This window comes from Penicillium daleae, assembly GCF_028827525.1.
Source record: "Penicillium daleae strain IBT 16125 chromosome Unknown utg000004l_segment0_segment0, whole genome shotgun sequence".
In the NCBI taxonomy this organism is placed as follows: domain Eukaryota; kingdom Fungi; phylum Ascomycota; class Eurotiomycetes; order Eurotiales; family Aspergillaceae; genus Penicillium; species Penicillium daleae.
Genome location: NW_026623152.1, coordinates 866,342 through 880,990, shown reverse-complemented (window position 1 = coordinate 880,990; position 14,649 = coordinate 866,342). Strand labels below are relative to the sequence as shown.

Sequence of the window (14,649 nt, the reverse complement as noted above, 5' to 3'; positions counted from 1 at the left end):
GTTTCGGGCTTTCTTGGCGGAATCGGTTTCCGTACCCTTTGCCCACCGAGGTGCCTTCCGTATCCTCACGGAGGATTGACCTGCCGCCCCCTGCCTTTTGTATAGAGGACCACGGCTTTGGCCGAGTTTTCTCCTGGTGGGGAAAGTACCCTTGACACTTGGCCCAAAGTGCGAATAGCGGCTCTCACCTGATCACCCTCATTACCCTCCTGTTTGATTTCACCTGGTGGTCCCCCTTTCACCTCCATACACTTATCTTTGCCGTCCTTATACGGCCTTCTCTATACTGGAGTGAGCCTTATCTTTTGCATCTCATTCTGCTATCATATCCTTCCTCTATTTCGCGAGTGTCATCAGTGGGAGTACATTTCCTCCCACCATGAGCCACACGGCCCTGTGGCCGTTCACTGGACGGCCCACGACTATTTGGCTTGGCAGTCTTCAAGTGTGGACTGCCCGCCATGATATTCCTCTGAATGTCGAGGGCTCTTTCGTTTCCCACCCTGGTTTCTGGCCCCTAATTCCTATCTTTTGTGTTTGAAATTCTCCTTGGTGAATGCCCTGCAGTCACTTTTTGCGGCCTTCTTCCTGATTTGAATTTCAGGGGGTAAAGCAAGTGCTGCCCAGTGACTGTCATCCTTCTTTTTTGGGATCCCACGGCACCTATACTCTAACCTTCCCACTTGATCTAGCCTGAAATTGTCTTTTGTCATTTAGCACTTCCACAAAACATTCACTGACCACTGCATTTATCATCAGCAGTGTCTTTCCTCCAGCCAGCGCTCGGTTTGTCTAGCATTCTGTGATCAAGGCGATATATTTGATTTCTCTTGGGCATTCGTGGTCATCCGCTTCCGTGGCCGGTCCTACAGATCCGAGGTGGCCTCAAGCTCCGTCGGGTTCAGTTCTAGAGGTATGTGGTACTATGTATCATACTCAACTCGTCTCATTCTCAAGTCTGGCCTACTTATATCGCCTTCAGTAAAAGATCTTGTCAAAACTATCTTCCGTCCACGTTAGTCTGCGAAACCAGGCCCCATGGGCAATGTTTCCCCCGAAACGATTGTCACACCCCAAGGGGCAGGAGAAGGGATACCCCCGGCATCTGAACCCAACATGTCGCGATCCGATTCAACACCTGGTCAGTGGTTTCCCAGACGATATAGAAAACGCACAATGACCCCTATCCTGCAGGCATATCCGTGGGGAACATATCCGTTGATGAGATGGTTTGATTTTGCAGATGTTTCAAACGCCAGCAAGTCCGCACGATCAGGATATTCAGCCCACCCGTCGAACTCGGCCTACCCAGCTCCCGGACGCTATGGACCACCATCTCCCTTAAATATGAGCAACGTGGCATACTCGCTCCCGAACCACCAATCGCCGTCATCCTCGTTCGAAGGCCAGCATCTCAATTATCAATACCCGTCCGCCCATCCCCAAGGCCTCGTATATCCGATACAATCTATGGGTCATTACCCCGGTCCGAACACTGGTGGAAATGTACCCTATGCCGTACCTTTTGCACCGGGGTACGTGCCTTACTCAATGCAGCACCCTGGGGCCGTCCAACATGGCGCGGGTCACTATCCACAGTATGTGACAAACCCGTCGATACAGAATATGGGACCAGGACAAGCCCCTGCGTACGGAACAGGCTACTATCACCCGGGTTATGCGGCGTCCTCTCGACATGGATCGCAGTCGGGGCCAGTGCAAATGCGACAATCGAGCTCTCAATCCAGACAAGGGAGTCTATCTCAGGGACCTCCGACAGCGAACGTGGGATCTACGAAGAAGGATACAGACAAACGGGGATTGGAGGCGGAATACGATGTATCGAAGACAATTGTGGATGGTTCGAATCCGATGAAGTTGGTACAAGCTTCATCCATCCCGGCCGGTACGTGAGAATCTATGTACTCGGGAATAGCTGCAACCCCCACTGCAAGGAACTTTTTTCAAGAAAATTATCTTGCTGACATTTCTTATTCTCGTCCGACAGACTCTGCCCTTCTCTCCCAGCCGCTCCCGCCCGCGCCTAGTACTCCTCGTGGACCACCTCGAAAGCCTAAGCAATCCGGCCATGCCCTCTGGGTGGGCAACCTACCACCTGGAGCAAGTGTGGTGGATCTCAAGGACCATTTCTCACAGGGCGCGACGAACAACATCGAGAGCGTGTTTCTCATCTCCAAGAGTAATTGTGCGTTTGTAAACTACAAGTCTGCCGCCGCGTGTGCGGCCGCACTTACTCGATTCCACGACTCCCGCTTCCAGGGCGTGCGTCTCGTGTGCCGGCTTCGCAAGGGCTTTACAACTCCGGGGACGGGCCTGGGCCTCGGTGTTGCGGGTCCAGGCTCTCGGTCTCGCCCAGAGGAGACGACAGATCCTCCTACTGGTCCTAAAGTTGGATCGTTGTCGGAGACCACGAATCCTGGGCCGCTGGCGGACGGGGAGGCCTCTCGCAGTTTGGACCGGTACTTTGTCGTCAAGAGTCTGACGGTAGAGGACCTCGAGCTCAGCAAGCAGAGTGGAATCTGGGCGACACAGACGCACAATGAAACCAACTTGAACCACGCCTTTGAGGTGAGTATGGCACCACTGAACTCCCCGTTCCAAGTGATCTAGTCCCCCCATTTTTGCTATCTACTTGATCTTCTTGTTTGATACGTTCTTGCTGACCCTGATGTACCAACCAGAATACCGACCATGTCTACCTGATCTTCTCGGCCAACAAGTCGGGCGAGTACTTTGGATATGCTCGCATGCTATCACCCATCAGCGACGATGAGGAGCTCGCTTTGGAAATGCCACCTCGCCCCGAGCCTCTCGCTGGCACAGCCGATGAACTGGAGGTGACCACCACTGCAGCGACCGCGACGGCTCCAAAGGGCCGAATCATTGATGACTCGGCCCGCGGCACAATCTTCTGGGAGGTTGAGTCCTCGGAAGACGAGCACGATCAACACAGTGGCGAGGAGAGCGGGGAGGGCTCTGGTGTTGGTCCCGGCCCTCCTGCCTCTGCCCCTGGATCGATCACTGTTGACGATGAAGAGACCCAGTCATTCGGCAAACCATTTCGCATTCAGTGGCTATCGACCGAGCGGGTGCCATTTCATCGTACCCGGGGACTTCGCAACCCGTGGAATGCGAATCGCGAGGTGAAGATTGCACGCGACGGGACTGAAATCGAGCCGACCGTTGGGCGCAAATTGATCGCCCTCTTCCACCTGCCCTGAGCGGTCTCTGATCACCGGATCTGTGATCCCGGGGTCTTTTGAGACGGGCGATGAAATGAGGGTATCCTCCCTCCTTCCTCTGCCGTTTTCCGTGTGGTCTGGGAGATGGTGAATGGTTGAGTACTTCTAAGATCGAAGATATATGTGTTTACTATGCCGAGTTCAGAATTCAATTGTGAGTATCCATGATCTGTGATATGGTAAACCGTATAGTTGTATACAATATCATAGCTCTGATTCATGCAATTGGGTTCCGTTTCTTGGTCACGCACGGATATCGTGGATCTCCGATCGTCGATCTTTGGTCGTCTATGATCGACTATGATTTGTCCCTACAGCGTCTTCATTCATCGAACAGACCAGGCGAGGAGGACAGCGGGGAAGAAGCAGAGTCCGAGACTCCCAACCCGGGCACACTCGCTGGCGATGGGACGGATGGGCTCTGTCAAACCAATTTTATGGGAAACGAGTAATACACGATGTACGTTCATTTGAGCTATTCTTTTTTTCTTCTTTATTTTGATAATGCTTCATCTTTCTATTTTTTTCCAATTTCCCACTTCATCTCCATCTCCATCTCCCCTTTCTCTACCTTTTAAGTTCTGGCATGGCTCTAGCGGGTGCTATGTATAAAACCCCTCCCAACCTTCCTAGCAAGACCCCAGTCCGAAAAGTACTGGTCCGGTCAGGGTTTAACTTGTTTACCGTTGTTGTTCGAATGGGGTGGTCTCAATTCGGGGGGGTTTGGTTCTTGGGGCTATGGGGTTAAGGGTAAGGTGTATCACTATGACGAAGTCTGGTATGCGGCGTTGTGGGGAAAGAGGGAGTACCCGTGGATATGCTTTCAGGAGGGGAGTATTACATATTGTATGGGGGTAGTGGGAGCAGACTACGACATGATGACTGTATGTATACATACCATGTGTAATAACTATACAGAGTACATAATATCTACAGTAGATGCCTAATGATGAACTACCATGACAAGGATTGATAAAAGTCTGTCGGAGCCCGTTTCCAATGAAAACGGTCCTCTGTTAACAAAGGTTGGTACGGCGGCCAATAACGGCCACCGGCTGGAAACCAATTTTCTAAGGCAGGAAGACCGGCAGAATCCTTACATTAGCCAAGTCTAGCCTACGGTACGGAGTATGCTTCGCAGGATCTCCAATCTCCCGATTTTCGCCAAAGTTAAGTCCGAAGGTGGCTTTTTCCACCTACATACGCCTATCTTAAAACCAAAGGTTAGCTCGATTTGATACCAAGGTTACCGTTCTGCTGTATGAAGCTATTTAGAAAAGCACATTCTAAAGATTGATTGATTAAGATGTATACTGGATAAGAGAGGACCCTTCGTATGAGACCCCTTGTATAATCATGACTGTCAGAGAGGAGCCTCCTGTTGATTTCTGCAATCGGGAATCAGCCGATGCCTAATTCGGGATGGGTATCTGCTTCAGCACCGCGGCATTGAGGGATAGAGCGGTCAAGAGCGCGGTCGGGGAGATACCCAATCATCCGGTTTTCGTCAGTGGCCCGTCAAGGTCGTTCGTTAACTAAGTTACCCCGGACCCTCGGTAAGCCAGCAAATCGGACTTGGTAACCCAATAATCAGATAGTTACCGAGTAACGTGGCCTGTCGGGGGGACTCACTCAGGGTATCGTCAAACCCCTCCCAAACCCAATGCGGCCCACGGTCAATCGCTTTCCCCCGGTCGGCCACTCACAGCTGGTGTCCTCTTTCCCAACTCGTCAGCAGCAGCATCATCATCATCACCACCATCATCACCACCATCATCACCACCATCATCACCATCATCATCATTACTCTTCCCCCCCCTGGCCAATCTGAGTCTCTGGTCCAATCTGATCTCATCCGCATCCAATCTGCTCCCGTCTTGCAATCTTTCCCGGCTCCACTTTCCACCTCGATCCACTTTTGATGATTACCCTTTCGGATACGACCAGCTCAAGGAGCTAACGAGGGTCACTTGGCTGAGTTTGGTAATGGAGTGGATGCTGGGAGACCACCGCCACTCGTCACTGGCCACTGGCCCAACTGGAATGGGGGGATGGCGCTACCCCAGATATTCTTCTTCCTGGGACTTGGCCCAAGCTTAACTTTTGGCTCACTTTTGCAGCTCTTCTCTCTTTCTCTCTCTCTCTCTCTCTCTTTTTGCCCCCCCTCCTCCTGAGGCTTCTCCTCTTACTCTCACTCTGTTTGGTGGCACCATCCCCCCCCCCCACCCCAAAAAACAATCGTCTGCTTCCTTTCCCCATTTCGATCCTTCCCCCCTCCCCTCCTGGCATCATTTCCTCTTCACCCATCCTTCTCATCCTCCTCGTCCGCTCGACTGAATCTCTTCCATCATTCTTCCATTTCTTCATCATTCCACCCTTGTCATCCCGTTGCAATCTACCAGCAACGTCATCTCATCCACAATCACCTCTCTTACGCTACAACTGGGTCCCTCTCCTGCTCCCCCTGGTTGTGCGTACGGTTCGATCTCACCCCATTCGATCTCCATCTCATGAGAAGGGCGGCGAGTCCGTCCAAGACCCGTCTTCTCATCCCCAGCTCAGTTCTCTGAGTTTCTTACGTGCTCTCTCTCGCTCTCTCTCCCTCATCCATCCTACCTCCCACATCCCGTGGCTCACTCGCATCATCGCCCTTGTCCATCCCCACGATTAGCACGTCCCTCCCCCCATCAACGATACATCAACGAGACTGTCATAAACCATCATGTCCAACGATCGCTCCACCTCTCCCATCTCCGTTCCCGCCTCGGAGAATCGTCCCCGTCGTGGTTCCTTCGCCGGGCTTCCCTTCACCGACCTCTTCTCCAAGCAGGGTAGCAATAATCCCTCCGGTCATCAGACAGGCAACAACACCCAGGCCAATCAGCAGCGCCGGCTGTCCATTACCACCCTGGGCCTGTCGGGCTCACCCACCCAGACCTCCGCCTTTGGAAGCCCAGCCTTCCGCCGAGGCAGCCTGTCCAGCTCGTGGGGGTCCATCCCGAACAATGAAGAGGCCGTGGCGGAGGATGGCGAGGCATCCTCCCCCGGTATCACCCCCAACTCGCCCTTTGCCCGGCGAGTGTCCTTTGGAGCACAGGCCCTGCGTGAGGCACGGGCCGGAAGTATAGGCAATGGTAGATACCCACCCCCTAGTTCTTCCCGGGCAGGGGCCCGGCGCACCGCGTCGACCGCGGTGACTGGCCATAGCCCTCCTTCCCGATCTCCCGCATCTGCAAGTTCTTCAGCAGCCCCTCTGGAAGAGAGATCTAACGCATCGCGCCGCCCAGGCGAAGGCTTCAATTGGACCGAGGCGCTCCGTCACCGCGCCGAGCGTGCCCCATCCATCGGGGGGCCCGTTTCCCCCCAGAATCCCAGCCGTCAGGCCGGTCACCAGCGTGCCGCATCGATTGCCGCGATGGAGCAACCCGCCCGAGAGATCCCTAAGCAGCCCAAGCAGAATAAGCCCGATTTCTTCCAGGAGAAGATCCTTCGTGGCGACTTTATGGATTAAGGGATGTAGACGGTGGGGGAGTTACTCGTCTGCAATTACTTTTCTCTTCTGTCGTATTTATCTACCTTGCATCTGTTATTTGCCCAGAGTTACTCGTCCAGCATCCTCTTGAGGTTGGAAATGAATAACCCAACGCGAGAGAGAGAGAGAGAGTGGACGAGTCTGTGGCAGGCGTCATAACCTGTGTGTTTATCGTCATTGTGGAGTTTTGGAATAGGTCCCCAGATTGTGATTGGGATTGCCGCATACCGGATGTTTTACGTTCTGTCATGTTGAGTATGCTTGTCTGGGCGTGGATATTCCTGTCCTGCTCTTTTTTTTTTTCCCTTATTCCAGGTAAACGATGCCTCATGCTGGCGTTGAGGACGAAATGTCTGTGATGAACACTAAATTGATATGAGAATTCAATTATTCAAATATTCCAAAAGATCTGCTATGGATACACTTGCTCGTAGATTGTAAATACATTCTAATGTAAGATCATCTCCAACCTCCTCCTCCCTCTCTTTGTCTTTCTTCTATTTTCAACTCCTCATCTCACATCTCTAAGCCTGTGAAGGACCAGCCTCTGCTGTAACCTCCGCATGAAGATGCCCCGGCGTCTCGGCAGCCTTCTGACTCGCCGCAGCCTCTTCCTCACGATCATAACCCTCTGCAACCCTCCGATCCATCAACTGCGCCGTCGTCAACTGCTCCTCTGGCGCCGGCGTCTCCCACTTCGCACTCTCCCACGGCTTCACCCGCATCACATACATCATATCCATCTCCTCCAGGGTCTTATCCTTGCCCTCCAACACAAAGAAATACACCACCAACACCGCAACAAACAAACACCCGGCAAACACATACCCATACGCAAAATCAATATCCCCCGTAATAAACGGCGTAAAGAACCCAATCAAAAAATTCCACAACCAATTCGACGCTGTCGCCAACGCCATCGCCCGCGCCCGATACCGACTCGGATACAACTCCGCCACAATCGCCCACACCATCGGTCCCCAGGTCATTGCGAACCCCGTGATGAACAGACAGGCAAAGACCACCATGGCTTTGCCGGCGCCCGGCGTAGCGGGTGGATTTTTCACGTCGAGCGAGAAGTGGCCTACGGAGGCGAAGACCATGAAGCAGATGAACATCCAGATTCCGCCTGCGATGAGGGATTTGCGCCGGCCGAAGTGCTCGATTACGTAGAGGCCACCGAAGGTGGTGCCGAAGTTGACGCCGCCGAGGATCATTTGGGTAACGTAGGTGTTGCTGATGCCGGCGCCGTTGAAGATGACGGTTCCCTGGAGGAGGGAGAGAAACAGGTTAGTCTCTGGGGCTGGTACAAGATTTGGCGGAAATCAAAGAGTCCCAAAAGATTGGAATTGGGCAAAACTCACATAGTAGAAGAAGTAGTTGGCACCGGTAAGCTGCTGCAACGCCTGCAAGACTACACCCAAGACGATCCGATACGGCATCCTCGGAGCCTGGAACATTTCGATCCAGCCATGCCATCCCCCCTTAGCCCCCTTCTCGGCATCAAGTTGCTCCTGAATCTCAAGAATCTCATGGACAATGACGCGGTGATTCTCGGGCACACCGTATAACTTGCTCATCGTCCTCTTGGCAATATCGATACGACCCATGCGATATTCGAAACGGGGAGATTCAGGGAAGAGCAGGATTCCAAATCCTAGAATCAAACCCCAGAGGAACGTGATACCGAGTGGGATCCGCCATGATGCGGTGTTGGTGATATGTTCTGTGCCAAAATTGATGCAATACGCGACGAAGATGCCCAGCGTGACGAAGAGTTGGTATGAACTAAGCATAGCATTAGTATATGCTCTTTATTTCTTCTGCATATTGGGGAGATTGACGTACCACACCATCGCACCACGAATATGTCTCGGTGCAATTTCACCCTGATACATCGGGACAAGCAACGAACAAGCACCAACACCAAAACCCGTCACGAAGCGACCCATCATCATCTGGTACCATTTACCACTCGGTGAGGAAATCTGGATGATCAAACCAACATGCAGAATCACACACCAGGCAAAGATGGACCATTTCCGACCAATCCTGTCTGCAAGCGGTCCAGCGAGGAGTGCACCTATCATGGTACCGATGGACAGCTGCATATCAATACGAGTTAGCAATGCCCTCCTTCCTTCGAAACATATATACACATCCCACATATGTATCACCATCCAATTAAACATTCAACACTCACCATAGAAACAATCAACCCAGAGCGCACGTTACTAAACGCCCACTCCCCATCCCGAAACTGTCCATACCGCTGCTTATAATTGTTCATCTCCAGAAAGCCCGAAATCTGGCCCGTATCATAACCAAAGATGATACCACCAATCGAGACGAAGGCGCCCAGCGTCAGGGATCGCCATGTTACCCACGGCACACGGCCTTCATTGAAGGAGGAGCTCCGGCGTTTTTCGTGGTATTGGTCATGGTCGGGACTGGAGTTGGAGTTGGAGAAGTCTGTTAGTGGGGGGAGTGGGCGCCTGCGGGGGGGGTTTTAGGAAGGGGGGTTTCATGGTTGTGAGTTCAGTGTAGAGTTGAATATAGAATAGGGTAGAGGGCAGGGTATAGGATTTAGTGGTTATGTCCGCTTCCACGATATAGCACAGATCAAGAGAATGACTGTAGAAGTGGCAATGGAAATTGACCTGCGAGAGAGAGAGAGAGAGCAAAAAGATACTAATAGAACAAGAAAACGACTAAAAGAGAATCTACCAAGCTCAAACTTTTATAAAAGAAAAAAAAAGAAAGAACTAGTAACAATGACCCCGTTCACTACCTTGCAACCGCCTCCCTCCGAACAAAAACTTGAATCATACGCCACGATCCGCACTGCTTTGGCTGGAATGAGCCCGTCATGGATGGGTCCCCGCCGCCACTGGGGTGGCATTGGCATGATTACATTTCTGCAAATATATTGAATGGTTCTAGAGATTCTATATTCTAGAAAAGAGAGTAAGTCGTTCATTCTGGTAGTTCCTGGTTTTGGTTTTGGTGGTGGCTCGAGGTATGATATGATATAGTTCTGGATCGCCCCAAGCCTTGGGTCCCTCCCGCAGCCACCACCGCACGTTCCTGCAGATGTTCCGGACTGAAACTATAAACCCATTTGAGAATTTCCTAATTTTTCTTTCTTTTCCCACATTCCTGGTATTACCCTGAATTGATTTTTTTTTTTTTGTACATAGATCACTTTGTACTGGCTGCTTCGTCATGTTGCTGCGAGCGGTAGTTATGCAGTGGGTACATAGTCGTGACGTCAACCACCACTCGTTTTGTCTTGAGAATGTTTTCCGTGGGAGGATTTGTCTTGGGTCCGTGTTTTGCTTATTAGAGGTGAATGGGGTTTATGGGGGATTCGGGGAGAAGAGGCGAATGTTCGAGGAAAGGTGGTGCTGTATGGTTGGGATTAGAGAGGCAAGGGATTATAGTTTGATTGAGGTAAAGGTCATTTTAGGGGTTACCAGGAACATGTCTATGTGGAATAAGGAATCTAAAATGCATTCATGGTGTAAAAGAAATCTCATTATTCATCCAAAATCAAAGTATCCTAACTAAACGCCAAATCTGATCACATTATACAATCCCAAAATACAATCAAAAATCTTTCCAATCCATCTTAATAGGCCATGCGCTTGCCAATCTCACTCTGCCAGTTGCGCGACTTCTCAAAGCCATTGGATGCAGTCTGGTAGTCGAGCATGGCCTGATAAACCTCCTCCTGGCTGGTCAGAACGAAGGGGCCGTACTGCACCACCTTCTGATCCAGCGGCTGACCAGCCACAATGATAAAGCGCGACTCTGAGTCCGCATTATCCGGCACAGAGGCCTCGACGAGGTCACCCGTCTGCTCAAAGACGACATTGTGGAATTCCTTGACGACCTGTGTAGAATCATTCGATCCGAAGATCGTCTTGCCGGACAGCGTGTAGGCAAACGCATTCCACCCCTGCGGCAGCGTCTGCGACAATTTACCACCGGGACGGATAGTAACGTCCAGAAGCCAGACGGGGGTGTATGCCAGATCCCGAACAGAATCGACACCATGCGACTGGCCAGAAATAACCTTGATCTCGACACGACCATCATCCGCCTTGGCGAGGGGGATTTCGTTCGCGCGCAGGTCGCGGTAGCGCGGCTCGCACATCTTCAGTTTCTGCGGAAGATCGACCCAGAGCTGCATGCCGACATTGGGGGAGCCGTCGGGGTTCTCGTGGGGCATTTCCGCGTGCATGATGCCGCGACCGGCAGTCATGAACTGCAAATCTCCAGGTCCGATAGTACCCTTGTTCCCGGCGAAATCTTCGTGGTCCACGCCGCCGGATAGCAGGTAGGTGATTGTCTCCTGGCCGCGGTGGGGGTGATCCGGGAAGCCGGCGCCCTTGCCGATGGTGAAGTGGTCGAGCATGAGGAAAGGGCTGAAGTTGCGGAGCTTGGCTGTGCCGATGGAGCGGCGCACGCGGGCGCCAGCACCCTCTGCTTGCTCGATGGCCAGGAAGACCTGACGGATTGCTCGGGCAGTGCTCATTTCGGTGATGGGGAGGACGATGGGGGTGGGGTATTCCAATGGGGTAGTGGAGTCAATGGGCGTAGTAGTAATGGTGTTGTTCTTGTAGTGAAGACTCTTGGGGAGGTACTGCGACAAAGTAGCCGGAAGCTTCTGATGCAGGAAAGTAGTAAGAGTGTCCTGGATGAAAGTCGAAGGACTATAAGCAAGGAAGATTGCTGTGATGCAAATTAGAAGAGGCAGAAGCAGTCTCATGGGCGCGATGGCGGCCTTTTATGCTCGAGCGAGTTTAAACTCTCGAATGTTCGAGTAGGAAGTACCGAGTACTGTAGCGATGAATTTGAGAAGAAGCTAAAAAAGGTCAGCGTTAGTCAATGGCTTATAATAAGTCTGTTTAAGCAGCTGTGCTGTGGCATCCAGTGCTTTGCAAGACATCAGTCAGCGGGGTCTGCAGCCCAAAGCCGGTGCTTTTCAGCGAATCGTGACTGCCGGATTTACGGATTTGAGATGACCAAGACACCCGTCAGCAGCCGCTAAGCGGATCCACTTGGACACCTTGCAGCCTTGGTGCCTTAGTGCCTGTTTTGTAAGGTGTGAATAATCATGCATCAGCAAGAATGGACTGCAAAGTGGGTGGTTGGAGAGAACATGATGGAATGCTTGGTTACGGTCTAGCTTTTAGCTGATTATGGTTACCTTCATCGAGTCCAGTAACTCGGTAAACGAGTTACAGATCCTGGCAGCTCCTAGTATGATTTCGACGGCATTTCTAGAGCTATTGTAGCAGCATGTGGAAGTACACTTCTGCGTATATACAGTATCTCGGGTGGAAGAGACGAATCAGCGATTGACAGGCTATTTTGTAGACAGCAAAAGCATATAACAGCTTTACCGAAGCTATGAATAGAAGAAGATTAACATAATATTAAATCATATACATCTCCTCGTGCCACTTATCTGAGCCAAGTAGATACTGTCGTCCTCCAAGTTGTGCGAGGAACTCCGTGGCCTGGACTATCGCTATCTGATAAGGCCACGGAGCAGCTCCCACTCTCCGCTCTCCGCGCTACGACCAGCTCTCTCCACGCGATCGCCTATTGCGTCGGCTGGCTGCGCTCTTGCCTTTCGATATTGCGATACCCCGTTGGAATATATGGTATCTCACCTCCACTACTGACTGAGCCGGTGAACACCCCGTCGGGGAAGCGCGAATCCAGAGGACCTCCGTCTACATCATACCCCCCACAGGCCGCGTGCTGTTCAACTCACGTCGCTGCGGAAGACATCCTATCGATCCAGGTTTCCTGCAGAATGGGTCGATCGCGGTTGAGTCTCACACCCTGGCTTGTGCTGGGCTGCGCTGTATCGAGCGCTTGGGCAGCCAAGAGGCCTTTCAACATTCATGATGATCTGCTGGCCTATCCACAAGTATGTCGAGGAAGCAGCGCACCACTCCCTCCCATTGTCGCATGGTCTAACCAATCCACTGCACGCAGTACCAAGTACTTTTCCCCGAAGAATACATATTGGAATCCCATGCCGAAGAGCTTCTCCAGACACATGCCTCGCCCGAAACCCCAGACTCCAGCGTCGAGCGGAACGACCCCCAAATTTACACGGGGAAGGATCATAGCGAAGATACCACGCAAGCACGCGAAGATGTGATTCACCCGGCATACACATACGAAGAAATGATTTTGGATGATCGGCGGCTCCTCTGCCAGATTCCCCGCGTGGCCACAGAAGAGGCTAATAACACGACTGGCCGCGCAACTCAAGAAGCCGATGAAAAGAATGAATTAGCACGGGCTACCGATCGGGGTCTTGAACTTCTCCGTGAGATGGAGGGAAAATGCATGTACTATTTCTCCGGATGGTGGTCATACTCTTTCTGCTACAGAAATCAGATTAAGCAGTTCCACGCTCGCCCAGTCGGCGGCGGTGTCCCAAACTACCCGCCTGTGGAGGACCCTAACACCCATTCCTTCGTTCTGGGTCGATTCCAAGAAGGCTCAAATAAGGATGGGAAGGGGGATGAGAAGCAGAAGCAGACAGCTCAGACCGATGTGGCGGAGCTACGCACCAAAGGTGGCTCGCGCTACCTGGTGCAGCATCTACGGGGCGGCACCAAGTGTGACCTGACGGGACGTGAGCGCAAGGTCGAAGTCCAGTTCCACTGTCATCCGCAGTCGACAGACCAGATTGGCTGGATCAAGGAGCTGACTACGTGTTCTTACTTGATGGTTATCTACACTCCTCGCCTCTGTGACGACGTTGCCTTCCTGCCGCCGCAGCAAGATGAGGTTCACAACATTGAATGTCGCGAGATCCTCAGGCCCGATGATGTTTCCGAGTGGGAAGCCGTGACGGAGTGGTACCAGGCTCATCAATTGGCCGATGCAGCCGCTGCTCACTCGGAAGTGCAGACCGTCGGGGGGATTGTGGTTGGCGGCCAGCAGCTAGTAGGCATGGAAGGCAAAAAGATTGAAAAGGGTCGAGTGGCCTCGTTCGGTGAAGAGACAGTGGAGGTGGTTGTCAAGCGTGAAAACGGTGAAATCCAGCGCCCGTCCAAGCAGGTGATGAAGAAGTATAACCTCGACCCGGAGGGAGTCGAGGACATGAAGAAACGACTCGATCAGCTTGCCGAGGGCAAAGACTGGACCTTGGAAGTGGTGGAGAGCGACGGGATGATCAAGTTCCAGGGCGCCATTGAGAAGGATGACGACGAACTTGATGCCAAGGAAGATGGCGACTCGTCTTCTTCCCAAAAACCAGCAGACCACCAGGGCGAAGATAAGTCCGAGAAGACCAAAGATTCAACCTCCGAGGATGAACCCCAGGATTTTTCTGGAAGCGAGGAGACCTTGAAAGATGAGCTATAAGAGGAGAGGGGGAGCTGTTAGGTCCTGTACAGTAGAAGACCAATCGAGATATATTTGGCGATCATAGCCCATTCTGCAACAGGCCATCATCGTAGCCCTTCACTAATGGATCCATTGATCCATTGATCAAAAAAGATATTGTGAAGAAGGCCCCGATCTGGGCATGACTATAACTGGGTTGGTTCTAGGCAGCGCCAGGAACAGCCGGTTAGCCTCATGCCCAAAGACGTCAGTTGCCCCAGTTGCCGGGAACCGAGTGGGGACATCACGAGGAAGCTGTTGAAGGGTACACAGTTTGGGGGGGAGGGACTCATGGTAGAAAAGGTAAATAATTGACCAGATGAGAAACTCTGAGAGGAAAAAGAAGAGACAAAGAAGACTAGAGATGGGATAGGCAGAGAGGTATGAAGTACAGTCAGTCAGTACCTGAAGATGATTGTCCTTGAGACGAGA

The 14,649-nt window shown here is 52.1% G+C and overlaps 6 protein-coding genes across 6 annotated transcripts; 4 read left to right on the top strand and 2 right to left on the bottom strand.

Moving 5' to 3' along the window:
- Nucleotides 1-1,038: 1,038 nt before the first annotated feature.
- On the top strand, nucleotides 1,039-3,242 carry N7458_004036 (putative YT521-B-like splicing factor; the record flags this gene model as incomplete). The annotated part of the gene is made up of 3 exons (XM_056907418.1): nucleotides 1,039-1,906; nucleotides 2,009-2,589; nucleotides 2,703-3,242. The coding sequence occupies 3 exons, from the start codon at nucleotides 1,039-1,041 to the stop codon at nucleotides 3,240-3,242; spliced, it is 1,989 nt and encodes a 662-aa protein (XP_056768145.1).
- Nucleotides 3,243-3,395: 153 nt separating this feature from the next.
- N7458_004035 (uncharacterized protein) lies at nucleotides 3,396-3,715 on the top strand (the record flags this gene model as incomplete). The annotated part of the gene is made up of 2 exons (XM_056907417.1): nucleotides 3,396-3,417; nucleotides 3,474-3,715. 2 exons carry the CDS (start codon nucleotides 3,396-3,398, stop codon nucleotides 3,713-3,715), a joined length of 264 nt encoding a protein of 87 aa, XP_056768144.1.
- A 2,270-nt stretch (nucleotides 3,716-5,985) lies between these two features.
- N7458_004034 (uncharacterized protein) lies at nucleotides 5,986-6,774 on the top strand (the record flags this gene model as incomplete). The annotated part of the gene is made up of 1 exon (XM_056907416.1): nucleotides 5,986-6,774. The coding sequence occupies one exon, from the start codon at nucleotides 5,986-5,988 to the stop codon at nucleotides 6,772-6,774; it is 789 nt and encodes a 262-aa protein (XP_056768143.1).
- Nucleotides 6,775-7,319: 545 nt separating this feature from the next.
- N7458_004033 (sugar porter family MFS transporter) lies at nucleotides 7,320-9,697 on the bottom strand (the record flags this gene model as incomplete). Its single annotated transcript, XM_056907415.1, has 5 exons — nucleotides 7,320-8,063; nucleotides 8,160-8,583; nucleotides 8,644-8,900; nucleotides 8,999-9,290; nucleotides 9,627-9,697. The coding sequence occupies 5 exons, from the start codon at nucleotides 9,695-9,697 to the stop codon at nucleotides 7,320-7,322; spliced, it is 1,788 nt and encodes a 595-aa protein (XP_056768142.1).
- A 729-nt stretch (nucleotides 9,698-10,426) lies between these two features.
- On the bottom strand, nucleotides 10,427-11,569 carry N7458_004032 (pirin family protein; the record flags this gene model as incomplete). Its single annotated transcript, XM_056907414.1, has 1 exon — nucleotides 10,427-11,569. One exon carries the CDS (start codon nucleotides 11,567-11,569, stop codon nucleotides 10,427-10,429), a length of 1,143 nt encoding a protein of 380 aa, XP_056768141.1.
- Nucleotides 11,570-12,625: 1,056 nt separating this feature from the next.
- On the top strand, nucleotides 12,626-14,196 carry N7458_004031 (PRKCSH domain-containing protein; the record flags this gene model as incomplete). The annotated part of the gene is made up of 2 exons (XM_056907413.1): nucleotides 12,626-12,742; nucleotides 12,811-14,196. The coding sequence occupies 2 exons, from the start codon at nucleotides 12,626-12,628 to the stop codon at nucleotides 14,194-14,196; spliced, it is 1,503 nt and encodes a 500-aa protein (XP_056768140.1).
- Nucleotides 14,197-14,649: the final 453 nt, after the last annotated feature.